Source organism: Emys orbicularis, chromosome 7 (assembly GCF_028017835.1).
Source record: "Emys orbicularis isolate rEmyOrb1 chromosome 7, rEmyOrb1.hap1, whole genome shotgun sequence".
NCBI lineage: Eukaryota > Metazoa > Chordata > Testudines > Emydidae > Emys > Emys orbicularis.
In genome coordinates this window covers 103,221,568-103,242,462 of record NC_088689.1, presented here as the reverse complement: position 1 = coordinate 103,242,462, position 20,895 = coordinate 103,221,568, and the positions used below count along the sequence as shown (strand labels likewise).

The window sequence follows — 20,895 nt, the reverse complement described above, 5'->3', positions numbered from 1 at the left end:
TTTTTTTTAAAGTATCGAGCTATACTTTGAAATTCCAAGAGTTCACTTGTCACAACATCTGTCATGTTGCCTACAAGAAGAGTTTGTTAAAAAAAAAAATCTAATAGAACCATCAAGATGTGTATATGCCTTACTGACTAACTACTTAATCTTATTGTTGTAACCCTTCTGCTTCCTCCATCTCCCCCTCCCACCTTTTAATCTATTTATTTATTGATGACCTTCACTTTTTGCAATGTCTGAAATTTATATTGTAAAATTCATCTGAACAGAGGCAGTCTGTTTCTTCCAAAGTGAATTGCACAATTATAAGTGATCAAAGTAATATGTAATGCTAACACTAATGGTGGTGTGTTTTTAGTTTGTGTAATTGGCTTGTTTTATTTAAAAATAATAAAATATATAGGAAAACTTATTAAATGTACACACACGCGGTCCCTTTGGAATGGATTCCGCTTGCATGTTTAGGCCTTTCGTATCTTTTTTTGTTTACCAAAAAAGGTTTATTTACTACAGAAACCTTTTAAGTTGTTACACTGTCAACTTTGTTGCTGCAGGTAATGGCATATGAAAGTAGATGAGTGGTCACCAACCCATGGATCGCAATCCACTGGTCAATCCTGGAGCCTCGGCCAGTCGATAGCGATCTCTGGGAAAGTCCGACAGCGCAGCGGCTCTCAGAGTCTGCCTGCCTGCCGTGATCCCACGCCACTCCCAGAAGCGGCTGGCTGCTGGCACGTCTCTGCGGCCCCCTGGGGGAAGGGGGGCGGTGACGCAGCCCTGCACGATGCCCCCGCCCCTAGCACCATCCCCGCAGCTCCCATTGGCCAGTTCCCGGCCAATGGGAGCTGCGGGGGCGGTGCTTACAGGCACGGGCAGCGCATGGAGACCCGCTGCCCCCCACCCCCCGGGTGTCGCATGCAGAGATGTGCTAGCAGCCAGCTGCTTCCGGGAGCAGTGTGGGGCCACGGCGCCCCGCTGCACCACCAGCCGGGAGCCTGCACCTCACACCCCCTCCTGCACCCCAACCCCCAGCCCAGAGCTTCCTCCCAGACGCCACACCCCCTGTCCCAGCCCAGAGCCCCCTCCTGCACCCAAACTCATGGATCCTGAAACTGCCTTTGTTCTTATACTACCACCTACTTAAAAAGCTTCAAGATCATGTGGTGAAAGTTGGTGTCATTCAATTATTTGAATATCTGGTATAAATTATTCTATCCAAAAAGACCAAGTATGAGCCATGTTGATATGCACTGATTTTTATATTCCATTTGTTACCTGTTTTGGCATGCAATTCTAAGTGTGTAGTATCTGACAGATCTTGAATACTCTGCTATTCAAGGCAGCTGTGTTGCTGTCAATTGATTAACACGTATATCTACAGAGTGATTGTCTTTTTGTTGAATTTATGTTCTAGTGTATAGCCTAAGGCAGTCACTGAGTTAATTAGCTCTGTGGCAGTACAACAGTACTTATAACCTGGATCCATATAATGGTTTTGTAATTAATTTACAGTTCGTATGTTCATGTGGGTGAGATGGCAAGCTCTGAAATTCTTGCACACGTAGTAAACTGCTACTTTCTGTGTAAGCTCAAAAGCTTGTCTCTCTCACCAACATAAGTTAGTCCAATAAAAGATGTTACCTCACCCACCTTGACTTTCTGTTTCAGAAAGTATTCTTCCCAACTGTTTTGTTCTGAATGCTGTAACAGCTTCGGTGTGTGGGACGGGATGTATTTTATTTTTTCACCAGTTCTCTCAACACTTTTTCTTCCTTTTTCTAGCCATTCCAGTCAACGCACAAACATCTGACAGTGGAAGAATTATTTGGAACCTCCTTGCCAAAGGAACAACCAACAGTTTCATATCCCAATCCAGACAGAATGGAGAAGTTGCAAGCTGACACTACAGGCAGAGAGCACAACTTATTCTTGCCTTTTTCACTTGAGCAATCAGCAGTGACACACCAACCATTGGGGAAACCAGAGAGTACAAGTGTCAAAACCAATGGCAGTACCTTGAATCAGCAAGAGCGTGTAACACCCATGCTGATTGCTCCAGCTTCAGTTTTGCAGCCTGACGTAAAGAATGTTTCAAACTATACAGTTCAATTAAGCCCTATTCTTAATTCAGCCTCAACAACAGAAACTCCTTCTGCTCAGATACTTCCCAACCTAAACCCAAACAGTAATATAATGCAAGTTATGCATCAAGCTGCTAAACAGATGTCCCCACTTATGAATCAGCCACCATCTGATGTGAATCACATGCCACAAAATCTAATTGCTGGCCAAAACCAGTTCATAGCACCTTTGGCAGCAACTAATACAGGAAATGCTTCAAATACACCCTTTCCAAATGTTGACCTTCTCCAGAAACTCAGGTTGACCCCACAGCAGGACCAAATGCAACAGTCTCTTAGTAAAACTACCATGGCACCTAGCATTTCATCCACAGTTAGCCAACTTGCAACACCAGAAAGCTTCAAAGAATCTCACACCAAACCAGCATCATTGAGTACCAAAATAATCACGCCCCTTCAGGTATTCTATGGATTTATATATGCATGTATTTCTTTTAAAATATTGCCAGGCAACAAATGCTTTGTCCTTTAAATTTGAACTTCCTTAGAAATTAGCTTTTAACTCTAAGGGTTTCATTGTAAGCATTAGATGATTTGTTAAAATACTTGTAGATGAGAAATCTGCTCTCTTCTGCTTTCTCATTAAAATGTTGGTTTATAATTGAAATTTTTCTAACTGACTTAGGTGGTAGCTTTCTCAGAGCCATGTCAATGTAGCTCTCGGTCATGCCAACAGAATTTCTAACTTTGACATGGCATGGACTTCTTAGATGTTTTAGTTTTGTGTTTATCACTTACCATTTGTAGAGTTTCCAACTGAATTTGAAAGTATTTATTCCTTCTGCAGAATTCTCTTCTGTGTTGATGGAGATTCTTAATTCTCCATTATCGGGGGTAGCCATGTTAGTCTGTATCTACAAAAACAACAAGGAGTCTGGTGGCACCTTAAAGACTAACAGATTTATTTGGGCATAAGCTTTCGTGGGTAAAAACCTCACTTCTTCAGATGCATAGAGTGAAAGTTACAGATGCAGGCATTATATACTGACACATGGAGAGCAGGGAGTTACTTCGCAAGTGGAGAACCAGTGTTGACAGGGCCAATTCAATGAGGGTGGATGTAGTCCACTCCCAATAATAGATGAGGAGGTGTCAATTCCAGGAGAGGAAAAGCTGCTTCTGTAATGAGCCAGCCACTCCCAGTCCCTATTCAAGCCCAGATTAATGGTGTTAAATTTGCAAATGAATTTTAGTTCTGCTGTTTCTCTTTGAAGTCTGTTTCTGAAGTTTTTTTGTTCAATGATAGTGACTTTTCACTATCATTGAACAAAAAAACTTCAGAAACAGACTGAAGTAAGTGACTTTTCACTATCATTGAACAAAAAAACTTCAGAAACAGACTGAAGTAAGTGACTTTTCACTATCATTGAACAAAAAAACTTCAGAAACAGACTTCAAAGAGAAACAGCAGATCTAAAATTCATTTGCAAATTTAACACCATTAATCTGGGTTTGAATAGGGACTGGGAGTGGCTGGCTCATTACAGAAGCAGCTTTTCCTCTCCTGGAATTGACACCTCTTCATCTATTATTGGGAGTGGACTACATCCGCCCTGATTGAATTGGCCCTGTCAACACTGGTTCTCCACTTGCGAAGTAACTCCCTGCTCTCCATGTGTCAGTATATAATGCCTGCATCTGTAACTTTCACTCTACGCATCTGAAGAAGTGAGGTTTTTACCCACGAAAGCTTATGCCCAAATAAATCTGTTAGTCTTTAAGGTGCCACCAGACTCCTTGTTGTTTTTTTAATTCTCCATTGCACTTCTCAGTATATATGGATATATTAGTGGCTTGCTAAATGGTCAAGAAGTTGCATTGGATTTCAACTATTTGTAGGTGAAAGTTGACAGGCAGAGCAAATTTGACAGTTAAACTCTGCCAATAGGCACTATACTCTCCCTGTAATTTTCAGCTATCATAAATGATAGAGCTGTCTGTAGAAGAGCAGTTAATCAGACTGCTATCACCATGGATAAGTACACTGCAAGTAGTCCACCAATGTCTATAATTGCGAAAATGCTACTGAATGCTGATGGTGTGACTTCCTGGAATTAAAGGTGTGTTGTCACAGATTTCCTTCCTAGATAGTTCTGTAGTAGTGCTGCAGAAGTCAATAACAAGTTCCAGTCAGGGATTTATGAAGGTATAGAACTTAATATTATTGTCCTGTCTTCAGTTTCCCCCTTTGTCATTCCTTCCAAGCGCTTCACCATTCCTATTTTGGACTTAATTCCTTGTTTGTGAATCTGTGGAAATACCTCTGAGAGGCTATTGGTTGTCCAGTTGAATGGGCAATAATTTGTGATCTACATCTTATGTAGACGGCCTTGAGGTCATTGATGTTTCCTCTTAGTCTTATTTCCAGAATTTTATTGCTAAACTTTTTTTCTGAGACCCAATTAAGAGTAGTGAGTCTTTTCCGTGTATGGAGGGTGATACCCAGATATAAATGTAAGAACAAAAGGTTTTGAGAGACAGCTTGGATGTGCAATGCTGTTGTGTGTAGCTGTGGTTTGGTTTGGTTTTCTTTTAGTTTTGTGCAAACTCACCATTTTCTCCACCTGTGAGTGCTGTTGCATGCTGTTAGCTACTTTTATGGTAGTGTTAATTTAAACTGAACAAGCTATAGTTGATCTTCCTTCTAAACAGATGAATTTTCTCTTGTACCTACTTATGGAGGCATCCAGAATTTTAGTTTTGTGTTTCTAGCATTTATGTAGATTAAGCAGATATATTTACAGAACATTTATCATGTTCTCTTGGTTTCACTGTACTGATGCACTTCATCAAGATGTGATTGTAAACGGGGAATTGTTATCAAGCAAATGCGTTTCTAGTGCGGTCCTGTAGGAACAAGAATCAATTCCTGCGCTTTTTAACATTTTTATTCATGAACTGGAAGAAAACCTAAAATCTTCACTGATAAAGTTTGCAGATGACACAAAAATTAGGCGAGTGGTAAATGTGAGGAAGACAGGTCACTAAAACAGAGATCTCATTTTAAAATACTCTTTCTGAAATTCTAGCAAACTACAATATTCTCAGATCTCAATTATATATTGAGGTTTTTACATCTGCTTTTAGCAAAACCTGGAATAGAATTTTTCTGTGAACTTGATGATCTTGTCTACTAAAATTTATTGAGCACTTCATTTCATTGAGGTTGGTTTGCCATCATTTTCCAGTGTACCTTAAAATCTGGGTTCCAAGACTTAATTTCCTTTAGTTTCTTTTCGTTTCTTTTAGTCCCTGTCCTTGGAATTCTTTAACTATGGTTGAAGGGTTGCTGATTCTGCAGTCTTCAAATGTAAACTCCAATCTTGTAATCTTTTCAACTTGCCTTTACATGTTTTCATCTATTATTTTGCTCCATTTATGAAATATATAAATATAAAAAACTGCATAGAATTGGATACCATGTCTGTCTTATTGTAGACCTTGACTTGTAATATCCAAGAAAATATATAATTTAGTTGGGGAAAAACAGAAGATAACACTACTAGAAATTCAGATGCTGACAATAACATGTGTACCACACTTTTGTTTTTTAAATTGCAGACCATACAGCAAAACAAGGAGCCAGATGTATTTCAACAACCCAAGGCTTTGCCAAAAGCCAGCCAAGTAAGCATATAAACTTTTCTCCAGCAAATTAAATATTTCTCATGTCAAAGTTTTCTATTTTACAGCAAATAATTTATTGTATCTTGAAGACTCAAGAACAAGACTGTAGTCATTAACATGCCCATTAGTCCTGTTTCCATCTCTGAAAGTCCGAAAAATGCTATCATGGTTAGGAAAGAGACTATAGTAGATAATGTTTTCACCCCTCAGCTCACAGAGAGCCGAGAATGGCTTCTCTTCAGTATGGGATCTCTTCCCTGCATGTTAGCTGTGCAGTGCTATGGGAGAGTGAACTAGTCTCTTCTGCTTTGTGAAGTATGAACAGGAATAGCAGACTGCATCATCTTTTATTCTGGTGGTGTTGCATGAACTAGAAAGAATGTATCTTGACTCTCCAATCCCAGGTTCCGTTTGAACCAGTAGCAGTTTTTAAAAGCATTTTCATTTGTAGATGGTGGTAATTGAGAAGCAGTAAGTAGAGAATGACGTAGTTCCATAATTATTTTTACTTAATGTTTATATTGGGATGATAACTAAGGGCCTCAATCTGTGCAAACATGGTAAATGACCGTCCCTACCCCCAAACAGCTTACAGTCTAAAAGACAAGACAAACATAACAGGTAGATGGGACAAATAGGTGTGGGGAAAAGGGAAGGACAGCATCCCAAAAAAGATTGTGCTTTAGCACAGACTAGTTGTGAGCACAATTTGTAGCCAGTTGATAGCAGTAATAATTGTAATCACCACTTGCTGTTTTTATAGATTCAGTTTTCAGATTGTTAGAACCACAAAAGAATAACCTTTGAACATCCAGGTCAATATAATATCAAAATGAACTTTGAGAGTCCAGTCAGACAATAATTAGCAGTAGCCAAAAAGCAAGATCATATCTTTTAAAATATACTTGACCTCTAATGATTTTTATTTAATTATTTATGTCTAAATGAAATACACAGTGAAATGTAGTCGTTACTGGTGGCCAGCAGCATCTAAACTGATTAGTGGCTTTACAAAAATCATGAATGGTAAGGCTTTTAAACACTATTACTAAATCATGCCATTCTAATTCCTTTTGCATTATATAAAAGCTGCTTTAGTAGCATGTTCATCTCTAATCGGGAGGGCAGCAAAATGACTTTGTTCACAGTTCAGTGCAGTCTGTAAATTGGCCAGAAGTCAATGATCAGTTAAGCAGTGTGCCCACAGTAAAAAATGCATCACTTTTTAACTCAAAGACAATTTAGTGTGCTGGTGGTGTGCCACTGACTAAATCTGCAGGTTTAAATGTGCTGTGATGATTTTCAAATTAAATCTTACTGTGGTATTTTCCCTACTATGTTGAATTTAATATATATTTTGCAAGGTTTAACCCTTTTGATATGACTCTCTATGTAAACATTCAGGGTAGATAGTTTTACCCTATTTCTTTTTATAAGATTTTAAATTTCCAAGGGAAGCTTTTTGTTTGTGCATAAAGTTTATTTGAGTTTCGCCGTTTATTTCTGCTTTCCTTCTTTGGTGAAACTGTTGGGGTTGTCAATGAATCCCAAACATTTTGGTCATCCAGAAAGCCTAAGCAAAAGAAGCAGGTAGATCAGTATATTCAATATAAAACTGAGGTGACAGGGAGTCTTCAGATTAATTACCTGAGAGCGTGAGCTTTCCCTACCTCCTCACACAGATCTAGCCTTCTGACATTTTGGGGCTCTTAAACTTGAGGAGAAGGTATGCGGTTATACTGACCAAACTCCTGGTGTAGACAGCACTACGTCAACAGGAGACGCTCTCCTGTCAGTGGAGGTAGCATCTTCACTAAGGGCACGTCTTCACTACCCGCCGAATCGGCGGGTAGCAATCGATCTATTGGGGATCGACTTATCACGTCTAGTGAAGACGCGATAAAATCGATCCCCGATGGCTCTTCCGTCGACTCCGGAAATCCATCGCGGCAAGAGGCGGAAGCGGAGTCGACGGCGGCACAGCCGCCGTCGACTCGCCGCCGTCCTCACAGCCAGGTAAGTCGACCTAAAATACGCAACTTCAGCTACGCTATTCATGTAGCTGAAGTTACGTATCTTAGGTCGACCTCCCCCCCCCCCCCCCGTAGTGTAGACCTAGCCTAAGTGCTACAGTGGCGCAGCTGCAGTGCTGTAAGTGTAGACAAACCCTCAGTTCTTGCTACTCTGATTTACTTTATATGGAGTTAAGAACACAAGAGGGTAGTGATTGCAGAGAAGAACTGTGCCTACAAAGAAGATAAATCTGTATCTTGTTCAGCTCTTAAAAGTTTTATATTTATAAAGCAAACTGATATGACTCAACTAATTAAGCTCCAATGCACTTCTTTTTATGCATGTAAAGCTTTAATGTTTTATACTGGTTTTTTGTGTCTTATATGCTACAAAAGCCAGCTTGTTATAGGTATACATTTTAAGGAACTCAGTATGATAATGGTCACCCCTAGGTCCCAGTGCCCTGAAGAGCTACTAAATTCCCTAGGGTTCCTGAGGTTCCTAATGCCTCCCAGTAGTTGATTAATCTATTTTCTCCATCCTGTCTTCTTTGAAATCATGCTGTATATGGTTCTATTTGTTAGTTTGTTTTTAAAAATTGCCTTTGCATGAGATTTTTTTCAGCTGTACAACTACCTAAAGTGCCAAGTGTTTAAAAAAATAATTTATGATCAAAAGACCCACAGCATAGACAGACACCAACAGTGAGATTTCAAATGAAGCCATTTTAAATCCTCCCAGTTCTTAATCTAATTAACTGATTTATTTGACCTTAACAAAAATTTAATCTGCAGCCGAAGAATAAAGAGAAAACTTCAGACACTTTTCTCATCCCTGTCATAGGCTGAAACGGTAAAATGCATCAGTCTTATCTATGAAGGCGGTAAAGGCTCTTCCATAATCTACAGATATAGGTGTTAGTCTTTCCAAATAGGTATTTGTCTGTTCAGAGTTTGATATAAAAACACTCTCTAAATGTCTATTTAGATCACCTATGTAGCAATAATGGCTAATTCATCCAGGTTCTTATAAAGGCACTCATCTCCACAGTGTACATGAGTGCTTAATTATTTTCCTTTCTTTTGCAGGTCGCACCTCCACAGTTTGTTACAGCCACAACTACAGTGACTCCTTCAATCCTCTTGTCTCCTAGTGTTTTCCAGCAGTCAGCTACAAAATCCACTGAAATAGAGAATAAAGCCAGCTCCTCTTCTCCTCTAACACTTGGAGCAATAGAAATTCAGACAATGCCTCCTACTGTTCTCAGTAGGTCTCAGCTCCAGGAAACCTTAATACATCTAATAAAGGTACTGTCAGTATCAGATTAAACCACTTTGGGTTTTTTCTGAATACAGAGGCAAGTAATGAGACTCCGTGCACTGGCAACTCCCATTGGATTCAATAGACGTTACAAGAGCTCAGCACTCTTGGGAGCCTGATGATTCCACACAGGTCCCATGTGTAGAGATGGTCCCTTGACTCAAGGTGTCTTTCTTCCCAGGATGGCACAATTTACTTCCTCTCTGGGATCCAGGTTTAGTGATGAGGTGGGGAACAGCTGAGGGTAAGCCACGAGGGACATGCATTGGGCCTCTTCCTTCTCTATCCACATACATCTCTGCAAAAATCTGCAGAAAAGTTAATGCAGCTTCAGGATTTATTAACATTCCTATGAAGCCCCTCCTGCTGCTTAGCTCCCTCTTAAAGGGAGTTCCAGGGGTGGACTTCAGGGCTGCAGTCTTTGGCAGCACAGCTCCAATGGATCTGCACTGAGTGGAAAGGAGCTCAGGGACTTGTGCAGAGACCTCTGTATAGTATTGCAAATCTCACAGGGTCTGCAGAATTTGTGGGTAGAAAAGTTGCAGAGTCCCTGTGCCATTCTATGGGTTTTTATGCTGAAAGGGGTGATTTGATACAGGATTTTGCCCACAAGAAGTTGAAAATATGTATGTAAAATCAAAATATATTTCATTAATAGCTCAACCTGGAAGTAACTTGACCAATACATTTTTATTTAACAAAATATTCCAGTTACAGATGAGTTTTCTTTGTTCCTTTTTTAGGGGCATGAGCTCACCTTGAAATAGAAACTGCAAACATTCTGATTAATGAATTAGAAAGTTTTAAATGCGTGTGCTTTAATGCTTCAATTAATATTTCTGCTGCAATTCTGTTTTGCAACTTCTGCTGCAATGTTCCTCAGGGCAGGTCTAAACTTAGAACGCTGTAGCAGCACAGCTGCACTGAAGCAATTGCACCACTGTAGCACTTCAGTGAAGATGCTACTACGCCAACAGGAGAGTTTCTCCTGTCGGCGTAGTTAATCCATCTCTGCGAGAGGCGATAGCTTTGTCGACGGGAGAAGTCCTCCTGTCAACATAGCACTGTCTACACGGGGGGCAAGGTCAGTATAACTATATTGCTCAGGGATGTACATTTTTCCCACCCCTTGGTGATGTAGTTATACCAATGTAATGCAGACCTGGCCTCAGTGAATCACAACAGAGCTATTGCTCCGATAGAGCCATATAGCAAGAGGATTATTTAGTCTCTTTCTGTTGTAAAATTACCACCAATGTCACAAAACTTTGTGCAACATCAGGGCTCTCTTGCTCTTTCCACACTGATATCAATAGGTCTTGCACACAAAATGCAGCTCTAAAAATAAGACTACAGAAACACAGCTCCTAGTGATAGAATTGTTAGGGCTGGAAGGGGCCCATAGTAAGTCATATGATCAGCTTTGGTGGCTGTTTGTTTTTGTTCTTTTGCATGACCTGCCTTTTTTTGCAGGACCTGCAGCTGCAACAAAAAACACTTGCTGACCCAGGAAAAACCTGCAAACTGAGCTCAACTGCCAGTCTTTTATGGGGTTTTTTATTATTTATTTATTTATTTATTATTGGAGGCAGATTTCACAGATTTCTGCCTGTAATCTTGAGGACACTATTTGTGCTGTTCCAGTTCCAAAGGGAGCAGTACTTTTTATGTGCAGTCTGTATATGCCATATTTAGACAGGAACCTGAAGGCTGATCAAAATTGTCCTCCCCAGAAGTGGGAGATTACTATAAATCGTGACTGCAGTAGAATACAAAGGTCTGAAGTGCAAATAATGCTGAAGGAGAAGAATATTCATCTTCATGCTGATTGATTAGGTGTCTGTTGTAGGCTTTACCAGTATATCTCATTTGAATGTTTAGAACCCAAGAAAACTAGAATAGCTTTAAATATTGCATATAAGTTAGCATGCTTAGTTTCCCAGTAATATATTGATCTAGAATTTTAGACCAAGGAACACACTGTGCATTGTTTTCCAAATTGGTCTTAGAAGTGTAAGTAATTGCAGAAAGTCTTTTCATATAATTGCTGGCACTGCTTGGAGATGGATTTGGGAGTCAGTGCTGTTCAGGAATGCACAAAAAGCAAAATTCACTGCACCCCTGCAACGCTCAGGTAATGGGACTTGATGTGGTTGAAGTGAGCAGGAGTTCTGAGGGACAGTGAAACTAGTACCTTCCAACCCAGGGCCAGGACTGTAGTGCACATTCTCTTCCACCCACTTAAAACTACTAGTACGTTGCATGGCGGGAATGGTGGCTGTTGTCCCTCAGTGCTACTTGTGCTGGATGTTAGGACCGCTTGCAATGTATAATCATGGATCTTACTGTCCTGGCCCCCAGCCTCACACTCCCCCACTCTATGTGGTGCCTTTGCAACAGTGCCTTTGTGCAGCCAGTCCTCCCTGTATTCCCCACTCTGAAGAGACACAAACTCCATCTTGAGGTTTAAGTTATGCACAGTTAAGTAGCAAAAATCAGCACTTAAGTGTATGTTTTTAGTTAATATTCTGCATGTGCTCTTTTCCCCTCCTGCAGAATGATTCCAGTTTTCTCAGTACTGTTCATGAAGTCTACTTGCAAGTCCTGACCAAGAATACAGACATCAAACTATAATTGTCAGTTGAACTGAATTAACTTCAATATGTCTGCTTCTGAAACAATTATGCCTCATCTATAAAGCTGTAATATTTTTTTAAAAAGAATATTTAGTTTTCAGTGTCTTGAATTTTGAACCTGTTGGGAAAGACTATTCCTTAAAAATACTTCTAAAAGTAATCTGCTCAGAAGTGATCTAGGTTTCACTGTGATCATCACCAGCAAACCTTTGTTTCTAAGGAAAAGTTGTTTAGTTGCATATGAGTTTTCATTAGCATTAAGTGAATGTGCAAATGTTTTCTCTGACTTTTTTATTTCTAGCTATCTTCAGTATTGAAGAGTTAAGGGGCGCAGTGCTGTTTTTAACCTATCAGCTATACAATACACTACACAGTTCAGAACAAAACTCAGTTGTAAAACCCACTTCTGGTTCTAAGAGCTTTGTAGAGGCTGGGGAGGCTCATTTATTATAATAAACTGTGGTTGGTTGGTGGAAGATACTGCAGTCAAGCTTGGAGCTGGGTGCCCTTAGAGCTAGATGTTTGAGGTAGGGGTTAAAAATACTTTTGCCCATTCCTGAGGAACAAACAGCTTTTACCCAATGCACATCCTTATTTTGAAACTGTTCCGTTAGTTTTTGGTTTTGCATCTTTGGCAACAAACAAGTGTCCAATGAAATATGCTCGATTTCTCTAAAAAGATCTAATCCAAAGTGTGCACAATCCTAGGATATGGCAATCATATGTTCTTTAAGTAACAGCCTGATTCTGTAAATTTTTTAAATCAGATCTGGGGAAGAATATCACTCTAAGACTATTATTTTCCTATTCCCTGGGGCTATATATGATATTTGAAATATGTTGTTTCTGTTAAGCTAAGGACAAGCCAATGCCAGAATTGAGTTTCATTATTCACTTGTGTTGGCACCGTAGTGTTGAAAACTATACAGATGCGGAACAATTAGAAACTGACACACACACACACACCCTTGCCTCCAAAAAATTTTTTCACATTGTGTAGTGTTGCATTGTGTTTAGTTGAAAAGTGAACACTTCTTACATATGGTTTACCATTTCAGTATTTACCAGTGTAAGAATCAGACTTCTTCGTGTCTCCCCTTTTGAAGTCAGAAAAGAATCTAATGATATTTTACTATGCTGCTATTGGTCTATCTGTGACTTATATTTATTTCTATATGGCATGAAAAGGTAGTTAGTAATACTTTAAAGTAGATCTCAGTTGATTCCAGCAATAGTAATTTTAAGGGATGATTTTTGAGTAAAGAGGTCTTGGTATATTTGGTAAAGGATAATTTGTAGTAAGTTTAACCAGTTAGGATGCTTTGCTTATTTTTTCCAAGCACTATTGCAACGAAGAAGGAACAAGTTTTGTTTGGCTCTACAAAATAGAATATCCTAGGAATTAGTTGTAATAATGTTGACATAGTCAAGAGTGCAGGGTCATTTCATTGGAAATGATCAAATAAGCTTTAATTGTGACTCCATCACAAATCAGTGGGTTTCTTACAGTTATAACAAAATGTTTGTTTGCATTTTTCATGTCTAATAACTATTTTACTTTGAACTTTGTTTTTGAATAGAAAAGATTTTTGTTTGGCAAAATCTGTCTTCTGAAGAGTTTTTCAGCCTTTGAACTCTGTTTTCAGTTTAAAATATTTAGTATTTTTATGTTAGTGTGCACAATTCAGGGAAACATGCTAGTGATCATGTGTATTTACCAAGAAATATATTAGCATTAATGGTAGCATTTGAATTCAGCAACAAAGACTTTCTGGACTTTGTAAGGAAGAAGGTGACCTTCCTATTCACATACTAGAATTATAATAGCATTCACAAAGCAATGTGAATTTGATTAGTTTATCTAAACCCATACACCTGATCCAAATAAAACTTGTGAGGACCTTTTTGGAGGAGAAAGAACAGGAAAAAATGCCAAACTAGAGAGCAGTGCTCTTGGATATAGTCCTAGTGGACAATAACCAAGACCCTCAAACAGGTGTCTTTCTCTGGCTTCAGCAAAGACTGAAGCAGTACTTTCTTGACTTTTATGAGCATTTCTACTAGCTTGAAAAGGAGGGTGGATGGAAGGAGGAGTTCCCAAGTATAGAAATGAGAAAAGGAGCTACTGAGATGATACAAATTACAAACATTCCTGTTAACTTTCGGTTAAATATAGTCTCATCTTTAAAATGTCATATCCAAAGATTTATATAAATGATGGGACACTGAGGATTTCCCTCATATGGATTGTACTTTCATTTTAAGTCTGTACATCATGAATAGTTGACGATAAAGGGAATGTTATTTTAAGTAGCAACAATAGGGTTTGATTATAATCTAAACCCCAAACATTTTACATTTTTGTTCAATGTGCTTGTGTTATAACTGTCCAGGAACCTCAACACGATGTTGGTAGATCCAAGTTCTCTTAATTTTTATATTCTACTAACCTGAAAAAGTGTCGTCTTCCCAGCTTGCAGAATGAATTTAAATCATCGTGACTAAGCAAGCTTTCTAATGAGTACAACTGATTTCTGTTCATATTGAATTCTTACTCACATTTACTCCACCTGCTGTATGTATAAACAGACGCACACTGGGAGAACAGGAGTCTCCTGCATATGCAGAGTGCCATGATAGTGCTTTTTGTAATATGACAAAATTTAACAGATAAACCTCTTTAATGAAGAACTGCATTGTAAAACAAGCTCTGCTGCAACATAAAACTGGAGATGTTTTATAATGTGGAAATTGTTTGACAGCTTTATTCTGGTTATTTTAAACTTTTGTATTCTAAAATGGTCAAGTTTGTTTCATTGCTTGATTCATGTTAGCTGCATGTACTGATAGCTAATACATAGCTAGTTACCATGGGTCATCACAGCAACTTAACATGATCATTTAAAGTGGCTTTTTGTTTTGGTAAAAATGTGATTGTACCCATTAGTTCTGAGAGTGAAAACAATTAGTTTAGACTATATTCCCAAAATTAATTATCTGTCTAAGCACGTGTTTTCTATGGTCAATGTTAAGTCACTTTAAAAATGATAACCTTCTAATCAAAGATGGTTTTAAGATTTACAGCTTTATTATTATTCACAAAATTAAAATTGTTTCTCAGTTTTGTAGCTGTTAAGTTAATATTGCAAAGTTGTATGAAAAATACCGAACAGCTATTAATTTGGAAGCAATATATCTTGTAAAAGTAGAAAATATTTGCTAAAGAATTGAGGCAAAGTGTGAAACTGAAAGAGTAATTATTAATTTTAGTTTCATATAACAAATGTTTGACTTGCCAGGTATTGCTATTCAACATGTTTGAACATTTGCAGCTGGACATGTTTCATTTTGCCTACATTTTGTTTTGCTTCATTTTGGTACATTCCTTCAACCTATAATGCCCCATCTAATCAAGTATGTAATTACTGGGAAACTTTCAAAAGAGAGTGATTACTTTGGAAAGTTATCTTTTAAAGTATGTGAGAAATCAGCCACTTTTTTCAGCTATTTGAATTGCTTCTTGCTTACAGCATATCTTTACAGGAGGAATGTGTGCAATATATTTCACCTCAGTTTAGTCTGACATTGTTGTGAAAATGTTAAGATGCAATATCTTCCTTCCACTTTAAATTGGAAAAAATTGCAATATCTTTCCCTGATGGTCTATTTATTTTTATCTATTCTGTGCTTGGGCACATTGGTGGGGGGTGTTTTAAAATGTAAAGTATGCATTTTTAACTGTCAGATTATTATTATTATTTTTTACCACTTTCAACTGCACCAGTTATTATTTACTTGCATGTTCTTACAGTATGAAGATGCTCAAGACATTGGGGTTTTTAGTAATGATTTCTGGAAATATATGGTATGCAAACAGGTTTTTTTAAAGTCAGTAAACATAGATACTGCATCACTAACATTATGGTATGGACTTCTTTATACCATCTATGTATGTTTGCAAATATTAAGTTATTGCATAAATGTTTAAGAATTAGCATTTTTCATCCAAAATTTTGTATGTTTGCAAATATATTTTTGTAATAAAATTTCAAAAGCAAATATTTCAGCACCTCTTACGATCTTCTGGTGTTTTATTTCATTTGCAGAGATAGAAACTAGCTATAAGTGTAAACTCAAAAGGTTCATTGGGGTCATCCATCCTGGTACCTTAAATTTTAGATTTTGAATTTGGCAAACCAACCAATCTTCATCCTGTTCTAAGAAGTAAATCTGTAAGATCTGTGTTGCTACTACTGCAGTTGCTTCCATTGGCTTCCATAGTAATATTTAATTTTTGTAGTACCCTTCTCATCCATTCCAGCAGATGTGTGACACTTGATAAACCAAATATTAATCTGAAACAGTTTAGATTTAGACTTGGTGGTCTGGATTAATTCAGCAACTGTCACTCCATACTAATTGATTATGGTAATACTGTGCTGCCCAAACCACTGGTGAATTATAATAGTTTTCAGAGTAGCAGCCATGTTAGTCTGTATCCGCAAAAAGAACAGGGGTACTTGTGGCACCTTAGAAACTAACAAATTTATTTGAGCATAAGCTTTTGTGGGCTACAGCCCACTTCATCAGATGCATAGAATGGAACATATAGTAAGAAGATATATATACGTACAGAGAACATGAAAAGGTGGAAGTTGCCATACCAACTCTAAGAGGCTAATTAATTAAGATGAGCTGTTAGCAGCAGGAGGAAAAAAAACTTTTGAAGTGATAATCAAGATGGCCCATTCCAGACAGTTGACAAGAAGGTGTGAGGATACTTAACATGGGGAAATAGATTCAATTTGTGTAATGACCCAGCCACTCCCAGTCTCTATTCAACCATAACATTCAAAAAACAGTAGGAGAACACTTCAACCTCTCTGGTCACTCAGTAACAGACTTAAAGGTGGCAATTTTGCAACAGAAAAGCTTCAAAAACAGATTCCAGCAAGAAACTGCTGAACTAGAATTAATTTGCAAACTAGATACCATTAACTTGGGTTTGAATAGAGACTGGGAGTGGCTGGGTCATTACACAAATTGAATCTATTTCCCCATATTAAGTATCCTCACACCTTCTTGTCAACTGTCTAAAATGGGCCGTCTTAATTATCACTACAAAAGTTTTTTTTTTCTCCTGCTGATAATAGCTCATCTTAATTAATTAGCCTCTTAGAGTTGGTATGGCAACTTCCACCTTTTCATGTTCTCTGTACGTATATATATCTTCTTACTATATGTTCCATTCTATGCATCTGATGAAGTGGGTTGTAGCCCACAAAAGCTTATGCTCAAATAAATTTGTTAGTCTCTAAGGTACCACAAGTACTCCTGTTCTTTTTATTATAGTTTTGGTAATCTTAATTTATTTGCAACAAAATCTTGTAGCACAATTTCACTATAAAACTAACTTTTCCCTTTTATGAAGATGGTTTTTTTTTTCTGGATTCTCCTTTGCATCTTGAATGCCAAACTTATTTTCAGCTGAAATAGAACATAAACAATATTATACAATTCTTCACATATTCCTTACAAACATTATTTAATTGTCGTAAGATAAATCAGATGGGGAAATTGAGACAGACAAGGGGACAAATTCTGAAGTTATATGTCAGGTGGAGTAAGTTAGATGCCCTTGCATTAAACTCCCATAAATTCAGTCTCTTGAATCTACTTCCATCCAGTCTCCCAACCAACTAGTCAGTCTAAATACGTCTAAGAGGATGTAACTTACACATTGAAGAGGCAGAACTGTATGTAAAAACAGGATGGTGCTATCTTTGTAGCTGTTAGTGGACTGGGAACTGTACTATATATGCAAGCAGGTCCTCTCTAATTGCCTTGCATGGCAGCCTTCCAGTAGGAGAGTGATAACTTTTATGGAATAGTCATGAAAACAAAATAACAGCCATAGTGGCCTGAATTCTGGCTTTGCTTGCCATGTCAAATTTGTTGCGTACAACAGTCAACACAGAGGCAGAGGATTGAGTACTGTGGGCACAGTCTCTTCTCTTTATAGAGATTCAGTGAAGAATTATATTTTCCTGCATCTAAACTACATCATCCACTGTGTAAATAAAATTCACCTCAAATTTGGGCCAAATTTTTTTCCTCTGGCCTCCCATCTCACATGTCAGTTTGGACTCTGCAATGGACACGCGTATTTTCTGAGTGAGTTGGGGTGGAAGCATGTGTCAAAAACCAAATAAAGAAAGGTGGTTACAGTATTATGGAGAAACAGGTGGGAGGCTGGGAGCTTGGGCCTCTACTTTCTGGTCTTCCTTCAGCAGGTGCTGTCCAGCAATGAAGTACACCCTCATCTGTGTTTGTAAATGTTCTAAATGCTGGGGCTAGCTCGCTCCTTTCCAGGCTAACCAAGTAGCTGAAAGGAAAACTACACTTTTCTCTAATGCCTCTTAGAGAATGAAATATCTACCAAAACTAAATATATGAAAATGAATTTCCCAGTGAATTTTGAAATACCTGTCACTGTTTTAATACCTCCCTCCAATGAACTGCACTATGTGACTCTGAGGTCTAACCTCTTAGTGATGTTGCATTGTACTTCCCAGCAGGAGGCAGAGTTTCATGAAATAGAATTAGGGCATAGAAAATTCATCCACTGAAATCTGACTCTTCCAATTGAATTTTTGGGTAAATTCTTATGGGGTTAGAGGATGAAATACATATACGCTGTGGCACATACAAATAGCACATGCTAAAGAAAACATTGTGACAGATCCTCAGCTTGTGTCAATAGGAACATCTTTACTGACTTCAGTAAAGCCATGCTCATTTACACCACTTTAGGATATGATCCATTGTACAACAATATACTTATTAATGCTCAGTTATGCCTCACGCCCCACAAAGTGACTGGATTGCCGTGGGGCTCACCAATATCATATTACTGTATCAGAGGACAGAAAAACTGCTACCATCCCTTCTCCCAGTTACAAACGTTGTTTCATGAAATAGGTGGATTTTTCTCCCTTTCATTTAAAAGTTGAAAATGAATTGTGTGCTTTTATTTTTAAAACTTCTTTAACAATGCATTTAAGCAGTTCTTAAATTAATCCAAGCATTAAAAAATACACCTTAAAATAACTTTTAAACTTTTCAATGCTTGCTAGCCGGAACTTGATTTGTCTGTCTCCATTCTGTTTAATGAAATTCTACTTTCCAAGAGTGAAGGTGGTGGCTTCTTCCTTGTTGCTTTAAATATTGTATTATGTGTCAGATAAATGTTTTTTTTAAGTAGCTTCCTCATCTTTGCAAGTAGACATGATTAGAATCACGTGTATGCTACTCTGCTGTTTTCCTGTAAAGATGAGCAACCTAAACTGTTCCACAGAGATGAACTCTCTTGTCTTTCTTAAGTTGTAAGTGTTGTTATTAATGATTACTATCATTTCTCTGACCTGACAGATTTACTAGCAGGGCTGGCTCCAGGCACCAGCTTGGCAAGCAGGTGCTTGGGGCGGCCACTCCGGAGAGGGGCGGCAGGTCCAGCTATTCGGTGGCTGCTTGGGGCGGCCAAAACCCTGGAGCCGGCCCTGTTTACTAGTCTAGGCCAACTTGGAAATCTCATGAGAATAGCACTCCTATGCGTGCTCTCTACCTCCATCCAGACTGAAACTGGGAAATTTCGAGTCCATTTTTCTTTGCTCGATTGTACCTTCAAACCCCTTATCAAAGATTTGTGGGATGGGCAAAGATTAAAACTAGTTAATACCAAACTGTTTGCCCATCCCTAGGAGAAGGCTGATAGGCTAATGTAATTAGCTACATTAAACAATCTTACCCTATCAAAGTTAATTTCTATTAAGGATTTATTTTATCTGGCAGATAAACATTAAATGTACATATATAAATATTTGAAAGTCTCCCTACAGATGTTAACTTTCACTAACGTATAGAATTGACATGTGCGGCCATATTCTGAGCTGTTACTCTAGTTTTACATCTTATATTATCTAAATCAGGCTATTGACCATTGTGTCAATCACTGTGAATTAGTGCACTAATAATTTTGTTTGTAAAATGTTTATACATGTCTTCCAATTTTCTTGTGCTTTCCATTAAATTCCTTCTTTGTGCAGGACTCCTGGTAGGGCCAATTAAGCAGTGGGAAAGAGAGGAGGCTCTTCTGTCAATCATTAGCACATTTTAAAGGAGAGCTTTAGGAGTGAGGTAGAATAAAAGGAGAGCAAACAGGAAATAGAAGTGCGGGTAAACAACAGAAAAGAGTTGAAGCAAAATGTAGATGGGAAATATGGAGAGAGGTGATTAGCAGTGAGGTGATAAGGGATACATGAGAAATACAAAGATGTTACATGGAACACAGAAGAAACCAGTTGCTTTGCTGTAAGTTACCATTTCATTCCTGGGCTGCTGCATGCCTCCTTTGGGTGATTTACCAGGGTTTAGTGGCTGAGGATGAAATGAGGTTCACATCGAGGAATCCAGAATATTTCAGTCCATACATTGATAACCAAGCTGGGTTGGGCATGACCTCCCTTCCCCAGTCTGTGCTGTGGTAGCACTGAACTATTTGCCAGGTCCATTATGGATTTTTTTAGCCTTCAGATATCCTGAAGCAGGATAATGGAGTTGCCAGACTAATGGCATATCCAATTCCTATTTCTTTGCTGATGGTTCTTACTTTAGAGCCCAAAATCTGTAGCTCTTGCTAAGAAAGAAGTTGTTCCTAGTGAATTGGCTCAGCCTCTCATTTTTCATAAATAAATCTGGAGGGTTTTTTTCCTATTTAAAATGTAAGTAGTACAATTCTATAAAATGCATTGCAGGAAGTCTAATCACAAAGGCATAAGGAATATGCTTCCTTTTCAGGTTGACTGAAGGCACTTGGCCTTGGGCCTTACTTAAAGCATGCAGGTATGTCATGTAAATGTACAGCTTGTGTTTATTTCTTACCTAAATAAATCAAGAGGCTCTGAGAGTAACCACGAGAGAGATGCTCTAGTGTGATGCTAGCAGAGTCCTTATGTCCTCTTACTCTAGAGAGCATATAGCTCCCGCATCCTGCCCCACTTTGTAGAAATTAGAGAAGGGTGGAGGAAGGCCTACAAGACTTTCTATTCCATCTCCTTGCCAATGTGGGATTGTGATCCACAGTATATTTTTCTAGT

At 38.4% G+C, this 20,895-nt stretch overlaps 1 protein-coding gene across 1 annotated transcript in view; it reads left to right on the top strand.

Moving 5' to 3' along the window:
* Positions 1 to 11,738, top strand: part of DCP1A (decapping mRNA 1A) — a 53,022-nt gene extending 41,284 nt beyond the window's left edge. The window contains exons 7-10 of the mRNA XM_065407211.1: positions 1,786 to 2,544; positions 5,706 to 5,771; positions 8,873 to 9,091; positions 11,661 to 11,738. Coding sequence (XP_065263283.1) covers positions 1,786 to 2,544; positions 5,706 to 5,771; positions 8,873 to 9,091; positions 11,661 to 11,738 — 1,122 coding nt within the window. The remainder of the gene's footprint in view (positions 1 to 1,785; positions 2,545 to 5,705; positions 5,772 to 8,872; positions 9,092 to 11,660) is intronic.
* Positions 11,739 to 20,895: the final 9,157 nt, after the last annotated feature.